This window comes from Dromiciops gliroides, chromosome 1 (assembly GCF_019393635.1).
Source record: "Dromiciops gliroides isolate mDroGli1 chromosome 1, mDroGli1.pri, whole genome shotgun sequence".
Lineage (NCBI taxonomy): Eukaryota > Metazoa > Chordata > Mammalia > Microbiotheria > Microbiotheriidae > Dromiciops > Dromiciops gliroides.
The window spans coordinates 493,219,080-493,235,916 of record NC_057861.1 but is presented as its reverse complement, the minus strand read 5'-3'; the positions used below and the strand labels follow the sequence as shown (position 1 = coordinate 493,235,916).

General features: G+C 34.3%; 1 protein-coding gene across 1 annotated transcript in view; it reads right to left on the bottom strand.

The window, feature by feature from the left end:
- Nucleotides 1-16,837, bottom strand: part of LOC122735681 (contactin-associated protein-like 4) — a 583,309-nt gene that overhangs the window by 18,076 nt on the left and 548,396 nt on the right. Inside the window, 6 exon segments of the mRNA XM_043977415.1 lie at nucleotides 1,158-1,245; nucleotides 2,390-2,523; nucleotides 5,159-5,383; nucleotides 8,136-8,223; nucleotides 8,225-8,283; nucleotides 8,286-8,375. Of these exon segments, the coding sequence (XP_043833350.1) occupies nucleotides 1,158-1,245; nucleotides 2,390-2,523; nucleotides 5,159-5,383; nucleotides 8,136-8,223; nucleotides 8,225-8,283; nucleotides 8,286-8,375 (684 nt within the window).

Sequence of the window (16,837 nt, the reverse complement as noted above, 5' to 3'; positions counted from 1 at the left end):
TAATCCTTTTCAGTCTTCTGTTTTAATTATCCAGCAGCACTACGCTCATTCAGGCAGTTTTAGCTTTTGGAAACATATATAAGGAAAGACAATAATGATCAATGAGTCAAAATAAAAGTAGCTGAAAAAGTCAACCCTATTCTTTTTTTTTTTTTTTTAGTAAGGCAGTTGGGGTTAAGTGACTTGCCCCAGGGTCACACAGCGAGTAAGTGTCAAGTGTCTGAGGCTGGATTTGAACTCAGGTCCTCCTGAATCCAGGGACAGTGCTCTATCCAATGTGCCACCTAGCTATCCCAACCCTATTCTTTTTAACATATTACCCCAAATAAACTAGGTAACTAATAACTGCTAACCCAGGAATAAAAAGGAGACAGAAAAATTATTCTCTCATTCTCACAGTTATAGGTAAATGCCAATACTGTTTATATTTGCTTCTTAAAAAAAGAAATTTCCAAAAATCAATTTTGTCCTTGGTGATAAGGATTAGACAAGGAGAAGGGAAAAAAGAAAAAAAAAAGAAAAACATTCACGTTATGATTCTAAAATGATAATTACACTTTTGAGTGATGTAATCAGGAGAATTTGGCAGGAATAAATGAAGGCTATGAAATTTCTAGAGTGGGTATAAGGATAACAGACTGCAGTAACAAAACCTCCACCAGCTACATTACAGCAGGAGAAAAAAACAGGACCTATGCCACTTCCCAGGGCTTATTCATTAGCAGAAAGAAAACAAACAGCTGCTTCTCTTTTTCTTTTCCTTTCAAATGCTCTAACCTTAGTTTCAGATGATGGTTTCTAGATTTGGAAACTGATTAATAAATAATCCGTGGTCTTTATGCCTCCTTTGATCATGGCTCTTCTTTTTTGAAGGATAAGCAAAATACCATGTTTCATTATGTTTGATTGCCAAATGAGAGAGATAAGTGTGAAATTATTTTTAATGGAATACACTTGCTCATTTTACAGGAAGCACTTATCCATGATTACATGTGCGCTCTGACAGAAGTATAGTTTCTACCTTGATTGTCACTCACTATATAATTAAATTGAAGACAAGGAATTTCTTTCAGAAAGATTAGTGTTTTTTGTGTGAGTAACATGACACTTTTGATCTGTGATTTTTGGGGGGAGAAAGTGCTCTTTCTCCTACTTACCTAAAATCTTGCCAAGAACAAGGGATTTGATTGCATTGAATTCTACACCAGAGGACAGGCTGATTTGCTCTCTTGCATTCTGGTTAACCTACAAAATTGTTTTCCAAAAGACAACAATAACAGAACAGATGACAATTTGTTAATAGAAGGAAGAGAAGCCAAAGAAGATTGGGATACAAAAATAAATACTTGTTCATGTTACCAAAATAACTAAAAAAACAAATCTAAAGAGTGAATCATTAAGATACAGAACAGTGTTTCATATTCAATTCTATAATAAACACAGATAATTTTAATTTTAACTGAGACCTTGTTTTAAGTACCTATTATTTGGGGGAGGTAGAAATTATTTTTCCACTTTAGACAGAATTAATCAGGTTTTTAAAAAATTTCTCTGTGTGCATTGCATTATTTGTTAAGCACTATAATAAGATGTGTGAAGCTTTTTAAAGATAGAATCTCCCACTTCCCTTAAAAGAAAACTTCAGATTCAAACAATTAAATGTTATTCTAAGCCAATAAATAGACATTTCTGCCAGTGCTTATAATAATTAATTGCCCAGCCCTGGCTTAAATGTTTGATTTTATTTATAACAGAATCATAAGCACTCCTCTCCCCACTGACTGTTCTTCATTTCAAATATCTACCACGTAATTTATGTTTGTCTTCTCCCACAAACATCATGGAGTCAATCAGGACAAAACTGGCTTTCTTAACAAGTTATATATTTTTCATAAAGCTTTAAAAATGATTCTTTGTGGGGCAGCTAGGTGGCGCAGTGGATAGAGCACTGGCCCTGGAGTCAGGAGTACCTGAGTTCAAATCTGGCCTCAGACACTTAACACTTACTAGCTGTGTGACCTTGGGCAAGTCACTTAACCCCAATTGCCTCACCCCCCCCCCAAAAAAGATTCTTTGTAACAAAAATTCCTTAGTATTTTTACTCTCATAATCTGATGAGCGCACATAGAAATTATTAATCCATTCCTTGTACAAGAAGCCAGAAATATTTCTTCACTAGAAAAGATGAAACAAAGTCTAGGGAAAAATGACATTTTAACATCAAGCAACAGCGTCAATAGATTCCCATTTCCCCTGAAGAGTAGAGTGAATATGATTCTATTTCCATAAGATATGAAGAAGCCCTGATTAGAAGCTGTTTGAAGATGACTAACTGTTGAATTTTCTTTTAGGTTGTACATCCTGGGGTATCAGTCTTCCTTAAATTTACCTCTACAAAGAGTACACCTTCTTCTCTATTAATCTTCACATGGTGAAGCTGTCCATCAGCCATGTTTTTGAAATTGCTGTTATAAACATCTGGATCTTGATGGTTATCTAATTTGTACCTGATCTGCAAACTTCCTAAAAGAAAAAAATATATACATATATACACACACACATATATATATATTTTAGGGCCAACATTATTTACACACAAATCTATGCAGAATCTATAACATATTTTCTTTATTCCAGAAAAGAAGGTGCAAATTAAATCTCTTCAACATAATTCATTTGGATGTTTCATCTCTCACATACACCTACATCACAGCAAAGCTTCTCTCCTCTACCCCAAGCACAATATTCCCAGATGTCCACTTCCTTGAATAGTTTTTAATTTGTGAAGTGCACTATCATTATCAATGCCTGGGTGCATTTGAAATGAAAATTTTTCAATTGTATGGGGCAGGGCAACATTGTGCAGGACAAATTTGTGAAGAAACTGGGTTAAAATCTCTACTTTGCTACTTATAACCTCTGGAACCTTGGGCAAAACACTTCACTTTTTGGCTCCCAATTTTGTTATCTATAAGGTGGAGTTGGACTAGATTACTTCTAAATTAAAAAGAAAAAGAAAAAAAAAAAGAAATTTCCTTTCAACCCCAATCTTATAAATTAAAGAGTAGCCAATAAATAGCTTCTTAAAATTCCTTTATGGCATTCCCAAAGGAAATATATATATACACACATGCATGCATGCACACACATGTATGTATGTATGTGTGTATACATGTATAGTGTGCACACGCAAATATATTTTCCTATCTGCATATATGTAGACATATTCATGTATGCGTGCATACATGTATGTATAAGTATATGTGTATGTATAAATGTATGTGCATATAATGGCAATGATTTCTAAGTCCCAACATGTTGACTAGGAATTTACAGGTATACAATGTGGTTAATCAAAGTAGAATTCTTAGCAATACAATAAAAACATTGTGAAGTTCACAAGGAAATTTCCTAAAAATTAGGAAAGTGTGTGAAAATCACTCCATATGGTCACAATCTCAGACTGGAGGATGCAGTGAAATAGAAATGAACAGTTTCAGACCCACTGTACTCTCAAAACTAATACCACTCATTCACCTGTAGAGAGACAATTAATTTGCTTCATAGGACATGTTCTAAACTTAAAGTTTTCCCTCTGCTCAGTTAAGCCCAGAGCTCAAAAGAAAAGATAAAAATTCTAATTTTAGCTTGTTTTCAAAACTCCTGTTACCATAAATTCAGCTTCCTTACCCAGCTCACAAATTTATTCACAGATTTTTTTTTTTTGAGAGGGGTAGGATTATACTACCTTTATGAGTGGGTTGAAATCCCACAGTACAGGGGCAGCTAGATGGCGTGGTGGATAGAGCACTGGCCCTGCAGTCAGGAGTACCTGAGTTCAAAGCCGGCCTCAGACACGTAACACTTACTAGCTGTGTGACCCTGGGCAAGTCACTGAACCCCAATTGCCTCACTAAAAAAAAAAAAAAGAAATCTCACAGTACAAACTTCCTACAATAATGCAAATGGGCAGTCCATCTGTAACGTATATTATTAGAGAGTTGCCCAGGGCACTAAGAAATTATGCTCTTTACTTAGATCCAAATCTTACTAATACCATATCTTTTCTTCTATCCACTATGCCATGTTGATTTTCTTATTAATAGAATATTCAGCTTTAAGCAGCAAGAAAAAGATGGGGGGGGGGGCGATTTTAACAAGTAAAAACCCTAGACATGAATTTTCTCAAGTTATATGAGGCTATTAAGCATAAGGCATAGGGGAAAGTCTCAGGTAAGGGGCATATGTTTATCAGGGATCGACCTTACTTTTACTTTCCCCATAACTTCTTAAAATGAGACCGTTTAACAGATCTCACTAATGGTGCATGATAGCAAACTGTTGGTTAGTAATTGGGTGCCTGGAAAGTGCTATAGAAGTTCATGGCTAATAGAGTCTTCTCATACTCAATGAAGGAATGATTTTTAAAACAATCCCTTGTTTAGGAAGTTAGAAGAAAGATAGGTCAATAAATGACCAGAAGTAGGCACACAGCTAACATGAAATCTGTTAGCCAGAAACTTCTATGGAACTTTTTATGTTGCCAATCAATAGACTTAAGCTGCCTGATAACAATCCAATGCACTGTTATTATTTTGTCCAAATACAGAAAATAGGCTGGATTAGATGTCTTTCCTTTCCTTTTCTTTTTTGGTAATGCTTCAAGGCATCAATGACATGCCAATAACTGGGAGGCAAGTATCAAGGCTTAAAATAAGTTTTCATGTGGCTTAATTTTGGTTCATGTGGAAAATGATACTTATTTGGTGTTACTATATTAACACTCACATTGCTATTAACCACTCTTTATGAAATATTTGTCAAATCTAACTAGATATGTTTCTAAAAGAGCAAAATTGAATTTGCATTATTTTATGCATCACTGAAGAGCTATAATCATAAAACATAGTTAACACAAAATGTGAAACTATCAAAGGTTTAATAGGAGAAAACCATCCTAATTTAATCAATAAAAATACACCTTTTCATGGAAATAAAGATCTTAGATATTATTGAAAAATGAAGCCAATGGTTACAAAATATTAGTTGAAGGGGGCATATTTTTAGAGTCTTGGGTGGTATAAACATCGACAAGATCCATAATATTTCTAATTTCATTATTCAATTTCCTTTTGGCCACAATTACAAAGTAACTCACCATTTTTGGCAAGAATAACTGAAAGGTATTCCTTATAGAAGGAACCTACATAAAGCAGCAAGCTTGGAGTCCGTGTTGTTCGAAAGCTAAATGTGATCGTTTCTCTGATTAGTGTCATATCACCATGAAATGAAGCAGCATGAGAGCTGGAATTTTTATTTAAGGTGTAATATTCTTGAAAATTGTAAGTCACAGAGGAGCCAGATCCAAAATATGCAGAAATCTCTGAAATGACAATCAAATTCTGTTATGTTACCATAAGTCATCTATGTTTCCCATTTTCCACTACTTAGAGCATGTTCCCACCAATCTCAAAACACTGTGGCATAAATCAATAGCATGTTTTACTAATTAAGTCTCTTTGCCAGTTTGTAAAATATCTGCAATGTTGGAAACACAAGTACTGAACTCTCCCTTATAGCACAAATCTACGAGTTCCTATCATGAGGGCAGGACAGAAGATAGTTTTTATTTGAAGTCGTTTTCCCTTCCAATTCTTTGCTGGTATCCCTACCTCCTCTGTGTAACTGTTCCTTTCAAATTTGGAACATACTATATGCCTAAAATTATTGAAAAGGAATGAAAAACTCCTTTAAAAAAGGTCATTTTATATCAAAGCACCTTATAACTTTCATTCCAATTCTCTCTTTTGTGTTGTAAGGGACCTAAAATTAAGCTAGTCATGGCATCAGTCTGAGAGGACATGAAATCTACCCAGAAGAATATATTTTTGAGTAGGATTGTTTCTCAACAACTAGCTGGAAAACTTTTCTGTGATGTCTTCATTTTTAAAATTCTTTAAATAACCACTCAAACCTAAAAAATGTGCTATTAAATTAAAACAAAGAGAAATGTCAGATGATTTTTAGTGGGATGGGAGTTTGGGATGGGGATTATCTGCTGTTTAAGACTATTCTGGAAATATAGTTTTTTCAAATATGATAAATAATCAAGGCAATTGTAATTACAAAAGAATTTTCCTTAGATAAGATAACAATAATATATTCCCCCTAACACTTAAGGGTCATTTCCTTATCACCTAGAATATGCTTCCTAATGTCTAATATAACATTTGGCTGCATAATAACACTTAAATTGCAATTGGAAAAAGGAAATTAGGAATCATTTAGAAAATTAAGACTTAAACACATAAAGTAGTGGGCACAATTGAATTCTATCTTCACATATGAACATTGTACTAGTTCAGTACTGGGAATACCTTCCTTATTACTATTTGTTGGCATTTATATTTCACTTATTTGGAGGGGATGGAAGGAATGGATGATTTTCAGAAGGATAATTTGGACAGCCTTTTACTATATAATTTCAAATGCTTATTTATCTGTGAATTCTGGTTTGATTCAACTTCATATCTAACATGAATACCTTCAGTAAAGGTATGTTTTTATTGCTTTCTAAAGATATGGAGCTGGGTTCTGGAAGCCTATGCCAATGGAGTGCAAGTTCAACTAGTTCCTAATAAGTTAGAATGCTTTAATTTGATTATGGGCCAAGCAATGTAACTATCAGAAAAGAAACTCATCTACCCCACAGTTAAATTTAGGATGCTCATCTCCAGAATGTTGGCCACTAGGTGGTAGTTTTTTATTTATTCGTTTTGTTTTCATTTCTTTTGGTGGAAGGGTGGATGGAAACTGAAACTCTCAGGGTCATAGGAGAGATTATAATGTATTCATGGAAGATATATTAAGAATTCTTAATGAGAATTTTTTGTTATTATTTCTACTTAGTTTCCTTTGTAGTCCTATGTGTTTTATGCATTTAAAAACATTTTTTCTCAGTAGTGGTCCATCGGTTTTGCCAGACTGTGACCAAAAAAAAAAAGTTAAGAACATCTGATTTCTATGGACTAAATCACAGATGTTCAAAGTACTCTTCTATTTAAGGAGGGAAAAGAAAATGTGATAAATATACAGAGACACTAATAAAAAATTAGTGATTTTTGCCTCAGTCTTGCAATTTTCAACAAGGCTTGATAAAAATTTGATAGATATGGCATGGAGATAAGGGCTAGACCTAATATTTCATTGGCAGAGCAAAGCCCTGGATAAAGAAACACATTTCACAAATCTAAATTGGCTCCTTTTCTTGGAAAGTTGCCTAGAGTACTGAGAAGTCAGCTAATGTCACCATGATTAGATTATCAGTATGGGGCAGTGGGAAAAATTTGAAACCAGGTCTTCTGACCTCAAGGTAAATTCTCTATTTCACTAGGCCTTATTGTCTCTACTGTGTGAGTGATGGACATCTATTAGAGAGAGAGAGAGAGAGAGAGAGAGAGAGAGAGAGAGAGAGAGAGAGAGGAGAGAGAGAGAGAGAGATTTGATCCCAAAGCCATTCCCTTTTCTTCTCAAAAAACTGACTTGATTGAGCCAAGAGATATTTTAAAAAATGAAGTAACAGCAGCTGCTCAACACATCCTAAAATGAATGGTCTAAGTGTCTCAGTTTCATCCCATATGAATATTTAATGGAAAAAGTATTTAGGCTTTTGGTTGAAATATTTGGTTGGCAAGGAAAAAAAACACACAATGCTTTCTAAATCTTCTTGCATGACTGAAAGTCATTACCACAAATAACAATGATGCTTTTAATGATTTTAAAAAGTAGAGAATTGTCAGATGGGGCAAATTGTTAATAACCACATTATTGAAAGCATCAGCTTTACCTAGAAAAAGTGATAGTACATATAATCCCTAGAGAAACCCATAGGGAAAAATATCATGATTTAACAGCATTAGCCACTGGCTTTTCAAGAATACAGTTGCATTTTTTCTCATTAAATAGAAATGCTTTCAAAATAGGTATTTGGAAAAAGAATTTAGAAAGCAAGTAGTGGATTCATTCAAATAAGTTCACAGAACAAGTCATTCATCCTAACATAAGACAGCAATCCTGTTGTACTGACATGGTTTTCCTTCCATATTTTTCCTTATATGTTTATTTTTCATCCTTACCATTCAAACAGAATGGCCCACTGTATGCAGAGAAGCTACAGTCACAAGAGAATCCACTGTGTTTTTCTTTACATTTTCCTCCATTGTGGGCATAAGTTCCCATAGCTGCTACAGTGTCCTGGACACCCTGGGTCTACCCGGGGTGATCTTGGGCCCTCTCTTCCAATCCAGGGGCTATACCATTCAACTGTAAAGATCGAATGCATCCCAAAAATCCTTTCTGCCTGGAGGCTGTACCACCTGAAATTCAAATAGTGTAAATGAGATAAATTCCTAAGAATTTCACTTTCAGACAATAATGACCATGCCAATGGGCCACTTGAAAGCAACACAAACAAAACAAAACATTATGATCTGCCTCTCTTTTTGCATACAACTGTTTTACTGTAAAGCCATTATGAATAAAAGTAAAATATTAAAACATTTTTGGAGAAAAAACTAAATTAAAGGTCAGTAGTGACCTTGCTTAATACAAAATATTCTTCAAAGCCAATCTTAACTATTTCCCAAACATAAGCATATTTTTTAAAAATTATCAAACTGTTTTTAAGGTCAGTTTATACTTGCCAACAAGTTACTTTAATGATACATTGCAATTTGTTAGTTTGATGATACATTTTGACAATTAAGAGAGTTAAAAAATCTTCAATATTAATGTCTGTAAATAAAGATAAATCACCTAACTTATGTTTGAAAGATGATATGGCCATGGGTAATATAGACTGGGGGAGGGTATTTTCTGAAAATGCTACTAACCCAGAAGTAGTTTTATTCTTTGGTGTTTTGTTTTGTTTTGTTTCTGAATAGACATGAAGACTAGTATGTATATGGAAACTCACTATAAACTACTATTATGACATTTTAATGATGAAGACTGACAATCATAGGTCTAATAAGATTGGAGACTAATCTGAAAGATAAAAGTTGCTTTTGGGTTGCTTTTCTATATTATTGCTATTGTCAGGAATTACCCTTTATATTTCAGGATTTGGTGTGAGAAATAATGAAACACTTGACCTTTTGCCTTTTAGCCTAATGAATGACAGCTAGACAGGTTTCATGTCATTTGAAGTAAAAAGAAACAAATCAAAACAAAATAAAACAAAATCTCCCCATGTCCACTACATTTGAAATTATGCTTCAATGGGACAATTGCTTGTGATCAAACAAAAAGTCAGCTCAATAACTCAAAACAAAATAATTGTCCACATGAGGCAGCAAGGCGACACAGTAGATAGAAGGCAAGACCTAGAATTTGGAATATGTGAGTTCAAATTCTGTTTCAGAAACTTAGCTGTGTGACCCTGGGCAAGTCACAACTGTTATCTGACTCCGTTTCCTTGCCTATAAAATGAGAATAACAATTGTATCTATCTCACAATGGTGATGTAAGGGTCAAATGATATAATATTTGTAAAGCCCTCTGCAAACCTTAAAGCAGAGGCATCAAACTTGCAGAATGAAGGTCACATGTGACTTGCAAACTCCTGATACTGGCTGAAACAGATTTTAATATAATTAGGAAATATTTAACAAATTCAATTCAATGTAACACAACATATAGTAGTGTTACTATGTGGTTTTCTAAGTTGAGACGCAGCCTGCAGGACTGCATATATATATATATATAAGTATATATATTTGAGTTTGTTACCTACTGACTTAAAGTCTTATATAAATTTAGCAATTATTATTATTTTGAGTGGCATAACCCTTTGCTTTGATGAACAACTAACATCACTCTTAGCAATACGTAATTTATGACTGACATCCACACTATTGATAACTTATTTGACTATTAAAAATACATTGTTTAATAAACAAAAAAAAATTAAAAATACATTGATAATGAAACAGTTTATTATTACAAATGATGAGTAGATGTTCCCAGTAGTCAGTCAGTAAAACACTAATTTAGTGTCTAGTATGTGCCAGGCAATGGTGATAAAAACAGTCCTTGACTTCAAGAAGCTCACAATCTAATAGGGAGACAAAATGCAAATAACTATATATGAGCAAGATATATAGATATAGATAGATAGATATGTGTGTGTGTATATATATGTATATGTGTGTTTATACACACATATATATATGTATGTATATTGTATATGTGTGTATATATATAGAGAGAATAAATATGAAATAATAAACAACAATAAGGTACTACAATTAAGAAGAACTGGGAAAAGCTTTTTGTAGTCTAATTTTAGCTGAACTTGAAGGAAGTCAGAGAAGACAGTAGGCAGAGATGAGGAGTAAATTTCCATGCATGAGAAATAATGGTTAGAGCTGAGAGACAGGACAATATGAAAGCCAGTGTAACTGAATTAAAGATTATATGGCAGGGTGTAAGGTATAAGAAGCCAAGAAATGTGGGATAGGGGGCTGGGTTATAAAATGCAAGAATGCCAAACATGATTTTATAATTGATCCTGGGGGTAATAAGAAACCATTGGAGTTTTTGGAAAATCACTTTGATGGGTTAATACAGTATGACCTGTAGTGGGGAAAGACTTGTGGCAGACAGACCAACTTGTAAGCTATTACAATAATTCATTGTGAAGAGATAAGGGCCTGCACCAGGGTGTTAGCAATTTGTCAGAGGAGAAAAGGGGTCTAGTCAAGTGATGGACACAAAGGTAAAATTGACAGACATTAACAACAAATTGTTATGTGAGAGCGGAATTAGCAGGACATCTAGGTTGTGAGCCAAGAGAAACTGAAGGATGGTGCTGTCTCAACAGTAATAGGGAACTTAGGAAGGTAGGAGGATTTGGGGAATAAGACAATGAAAAGTCTCAAATGGAGTCGCCTCTATTCATTAACAGTATAGTGTGCTCTGTAACAGGATATGTCATGATAAATATAATTATAAATAACTATATTTTGAAAATCATATATTTATATATTATTTGAATATTATAGGGTCATAGAAGTAGATAATTTTACAGATGAAAAAACTGAGGCCCAGGGAAATTAAGTGACTTACCCAAAGTGACACAGACACTTAAGGATAGGATTTGCACCCAATTCCTCTGATTCAAAGCCAGTAATCTTTCTTTCCATTGGCTTCCTAAGCAATGCAGTATAGTAGAAAGAGTAATGTATAAGGGTCCAAAGACAGGTTTCACTGACAGCTCTGGGACTTATTTGTTTCTGACCATGAACAAGGCAAAGGTCTAGTTTAGTTTTTCAAGGCATGGACAAGAGTAGAAAATATTTAATATGTAAATTGAGAAAAGTTACTATTTGATGATGTCAGGATACAAAATATAAATGGAATAACATCGTCTTAAAATTGTTTCAACCGCACTGTCTGTATCTGTTAAATCTTTCCAAGTAGATGGATATTTCTTGAGACATGGGACATGTGCATGATTGTCTATTTATGGCTCTATAATTGCACTGATGTACGTACTCTCCTTAATGCAAGGGGTTTTTAAACATTTTCTCTTTTTGTATTTTGCCATGGACTCTTTTGGTAGGTTGGTGAAACCTTGATCCCTTCCCATAATGTTTTAAAGCATTACAAAGTATTTACAAAGACTACTAATTATATTGGAATGCACATTATCAAAACAGATATAATTTACATATATATATATACATATATATGTATTCAAAGTTAAGACTCCCTTATCTAATAATATAAATAAGAACCCTTGCATGCCTCTTACCTTGTATGATTCTTGTTCTTAACTTTGGAAAAATGCACTGTCCGATGCACTTGAGAAATCTTCTTTTTATATTATAAATTATAGAGTACACAAGTCTTCCATTGAGTATCCCTTAATCTCCCTTGTTAATTGACTTTTCTCCCTTTCTGGTCATATATACCTTTGATGATAACTTTTTATGTCTCTTCTCTCATTCAATTTCACATTATTAACATTAGATTTTTATCTGCAGTCTGTCCATTTATCTCACAGGATTATGGTCAGTAGTAGAAAGAGATCTCAGTAGCCCTCTAACCTCATTTGTAGCTGAAGAAACTCCCACAATACCATACAAAAAAGTGTTCATGTAGCTTTGTCCTGAAGACGGTCAAGTTGGGATGGGGATGAAGATTGGGCTTGGGGATGGAGATGGGGATGGGGATGGTTTTGGGGAAGGGGATGAGGTGAGGGAATCCCACTATCTCTTGATATATCTAGCTCCACTTTTAGATAACTATATATGTGGGAGAATTTTGTTTGTCTGTTTTTCTTCTTCCCTTGACATCAGGCTTACATATGACGCTGCAACTTCCTTTCATTGGCTCCTGATGCCCTCTGGGCCCAAACAGAAAAAATTGAATCCCTTATCTAATGACAGCTTTTATATATGTTCACTTATGTGATACAAAGCTATCATGCTCCCCTGAGTCTTCTTTTAGGATAATCATGTCAAGTATTTTTTTTTTTTCATCTAATCCTTATATAAGCTAGAATCAGTCCCTTCAGCATCATGGTTATCCTCCTTTGAACACCAGCTTATCAATTTCACCTGATTCCATGGAGCCCAGAACTGAACACAATCACTCAAGGTGACCTCTAGTCAGCATAGAATAGATGGATATTATTACCCTTCTATTGATAAAAGCTATACCCCCTCATGATGTAACCTGTTATTGCATTGGGCTGTTGGAGGCTGTTATTCATAACGTTGATGCATCTTAAGCTTATAGTACTCTAATATCTCAGGGTATTCTTCTAAAAAATACCTCTAAGTCACCATTCCTCACCTAGTACTATGAAAACTTGATTTTGTGTGTGTGCATGACATACATCCATCCCATATGCAAGACTTTACATTTAGACCTGATAGATTTGTGCTTTATTTCAGGGCCAGCAAATTATATCCTGATGGTCAAACTTGGGGCCATTATACAAGTTTTGTTTGAACTAGCAAGTTAAGAATAGTTTGACATTAATATAAATGCTTTTAATTTATAATTTAAGTTATGCAGATATATTATTAAATTATTAAAACATAAATTAAATTTACAATTTTATTTAAAAATCTAAAAGTTATGGGTTATACAATAACAGGAACTGGTTGGATTAGGTCCACAGATCTTACTTATCCATGTCTGCTCTATTTCATAAATTTAGGGGTATATACATAGTAATGTCTTTTCCTTACCCATCCTGTTTAGTTTAAAGCCTTTTAAAAATAGATTCAGAAGACAATCAGCAAATATATTTGCACCAGCATTTGTTAAATTGTATACATCTCAGATCAAGAACCTGCTATCCTTATATTTTGAAGTTTGTAATCCAGATATTCAAATACCTATTTTTACACAGCCATTTTCTTAGACAGATGTTCACTTCCCAAATTAACTGTTCTATTCCACATCTCTTGCCTTCAATGGACAATAATCAGAAAACCCACCCGATACCCCTATGGACTGTTTCTTAATCTAGTATTTCATTATCATTGGCAATAATTTTTAGATTTCTTTTGGCTGTTTAATTTGTGGTCATATAAGTCAAAGTGGGTAGTTGTCATTGATTTGGTTAAATCTTGGGGAATTCTCAGTTATGTGTCCAGGAAGATAACCAAACTACCTATTATTATTATTATTATTAATATTATTATTATTATTATCATTGAGTTGCTAAATACTTTCTTTGGAACCCCTGAGCAGGGAATCACCAATTACTATTAATGTTTTATTTTTACCTTACTGGATGCTTTCTCATTTGAAAGTTTATAGGACTCAATGATGTAATTCTTAGGAGGAAGAGTGGCTTCTTCATCCTCAAAACATCCACCCCCCTCCTCTTCATAAAGAACTTCAAATCTAGGGGACAGCTATATTTTATCTATTTTTAAGATCTAAATATACAGCTCCTTTTTCCCCTCTCATTTCTCTTCTCTATAATACTCTTACATTCTTCAATATCCTGCCATGAAAAAAGCCTCCCCAAATTTTTCCCCACTGATATCTCACTTCTGTTTTCTCAGGGACAGCTAGGTGGAGCAGTGGATAAAGCACCAGCCCTGGATTCAGGAGCACCTGAGTTCAAATATGGCTACAGACTCATGACATTTACAAGCTGTGTGACCCTGGGCAAGTCACTTAACTCTCACTGCCCCACAAAACAAAATAAACAAAAAAAGAAATGTGTCATTCTCTCTAACAACTTGGAGCATAGAGAAGTATATGTTATCTCTTTGGAAGGAAATTAGCCTACAAATAGAACACAAATAAGAAGCATTTACTTATGCAGAAATATAAATATCACAAGCTAAATTAATGCAAGTCTCTGAACTAGTTCCTCTACTCTCCATACTGGTTCATATTTTCAGCCGTCTTTCTTTCCTTTTATTTTTAATTACATAAATGCTTATCGGGTGTTTATACCTTAATCTTAAGCTCTCCCTATTTTTTGTTGCCAATCATCATCTCTTAAAGGGCAGCTAGATGGTACAGTGGATAGAATGCTGAACTTGAGGTAGGAAAGACTCAGCTTTGTGAGTTCACATGTCTCATACATTTACTAGTTCATAACCAGGGCAAGTCACTTAACCATGTTTGCCTCAGTTTCCACATCTGTAAAATGAGTTGGAGAAGAAAATGGTAAATCACTCCAGTATCTTTGCCAAAACAAATGCACAAAACAACAACAATGGGAGCACAAAAAATCAGACATGACTGAAAAACAACTGAAAAAAACTTTAAAAAAATTAACCCCAGGGGCAGCTCGTTGGTACAGTGGATAAAGCACCAGCCATAGATTCAGGAGGACCTGAGTTCAAATCTAGCCTCAGACACTTGACACTTACTAGCTGTGTGACCTTGGGCAAGTCCCTTAACCCTCATTGCTCTGCCAAAAAAAAAAAAAATAACACCATTCAACGTTACTTAATCTAATCCATAAATCCTACTCCACTGCAATCCTAAAAACATCCTCTCTGTTTTATCAATTGGCTTTTCCAACCAATTCACTCTACTAATTGAATTTACTTTCTAATTGTTCCCTTTACCTTCTTCTTACCCTGATTTGTCTCACCAAATACTGTCTTATCCTTTTTGTGACTACCTCTTTGATTTCTACTTCCTCATTCTCCTCTATTATCCTTAATCTTTCTCATTCTTTTTTATGCCCTCCCTAAGTGCCCTTGATCCTGATATTCCTCAAAATTGATATTAGAATCTGGACCTGTATCTGATCCTAGAAGTGATTAATCTTCAAATTCTCCTCAATTTTCTTACAAATTTTTCTAACTTTCCTTTCCAAATTCAACATTCTACCTACTTCAGTAGTACATGCCCCTCCAAGTAACCAGCATGATTATTTTTTATGATTTGGCTTGTCATTTCTTCTCCCACTCCTTTTCACACATACCACTCCTCTAGTGACCTTTCCAATTGTGAGAAGGTCGGAAATAGATTTTACCACTGTTGCTCTATTTTCCAAACAGATGCAAAGGTGATACCTTGTTGGAAGGAGAGACTTTAAGCCTTCATTGTTTTCCTACTGGATGAAGTTTCCTTTACTATTCATCAATTAATAAGTATAGGATATATGATTATATCATGTTATGTTATATATCACATTATGTTATATTTTATATTATCATATCATATTGTATTATATTACTCTCAGTTATGTATGTAAGGGGAGAAGTGTGGTCTACTATAGAATAATCATCTATGGTGTGTGAGATTTAAAATTGGATATTAGATCATAAATCTCCCCGACTTAACTTTTCCCTTAATTTATCTCCCAGACTAGTAATGGAAGAAGCTTCTGGTTTTTCTAGATAGAGCCTTTATTGTATATAAGGTGTTTGTTGATTAGAAGGATAGGAAAATAGAATTACAGTACAAATCGTCTTAAATCTAGGCTTTAGTCTATATTCCTTATTAAAAACTCAGTGGCCTGCCTGTTCCCTTTTGAGACCTTCATCAATAATTACTCCAATTACGTGTAAGAGTATCTTGAAACTTCCTCTAGGTATGGGCTGGCCAAATATTCATATGGAAAGGCCAGGGATGCTATTAAGTAAGGGAAAAAAGACACTGGCCTTGTCTCTTAGTCTCATTTTATATTTGTTTCTTTTCCCTGCCTGCTCCTCTATCCTGGAAAAATCAGGCAATTGATCAAAAAATACTTATTACAGGGTCTACTATGTGCTAGGCATTAGCAATACAAAATTGATAAGTAAATATTCCTTGACTTCAAGGAGCTTACATTCTTTTAGGGGATCCAATATAAATGATCATAGGCTGGGGGCAGCTAGGTGGCACAGTGGATAAAGCACTGGCCCTGGATTCAGGAGGACCTGAGTTCAAATCCGGCCTCAGACACTTGATACTAGCTATGTGACCCTGGGCAAGTCACTTAACCCTCATTGTCCAGCCCAAGGAAAAAAAAAAGATTGATCATAGGCTCATAGTTATAGAATATTGTTGTTTTTTGTTTTATTTTGTTTTGTAAGAATATTTCATTTTTTATAGTGTCTTCTGAATGCCATCTTTGGAAGTCTAAGGCTCAAAATACAATATGTTGTTGTTTTGTCCATCATTCTCAAAGAGGACCATGATATTTGGATGATTTAATAACTTCTGCTTTATTAGTTGTGCAAGGTCACCAATCTCACTCTCTCCTCAATAGACTTCTGGATCTACTAGCAAGATAGATAGATAGATAGATAGATAGATAGATAGATAGATAGATAGATAGATAGATAGATAGATAGATAGA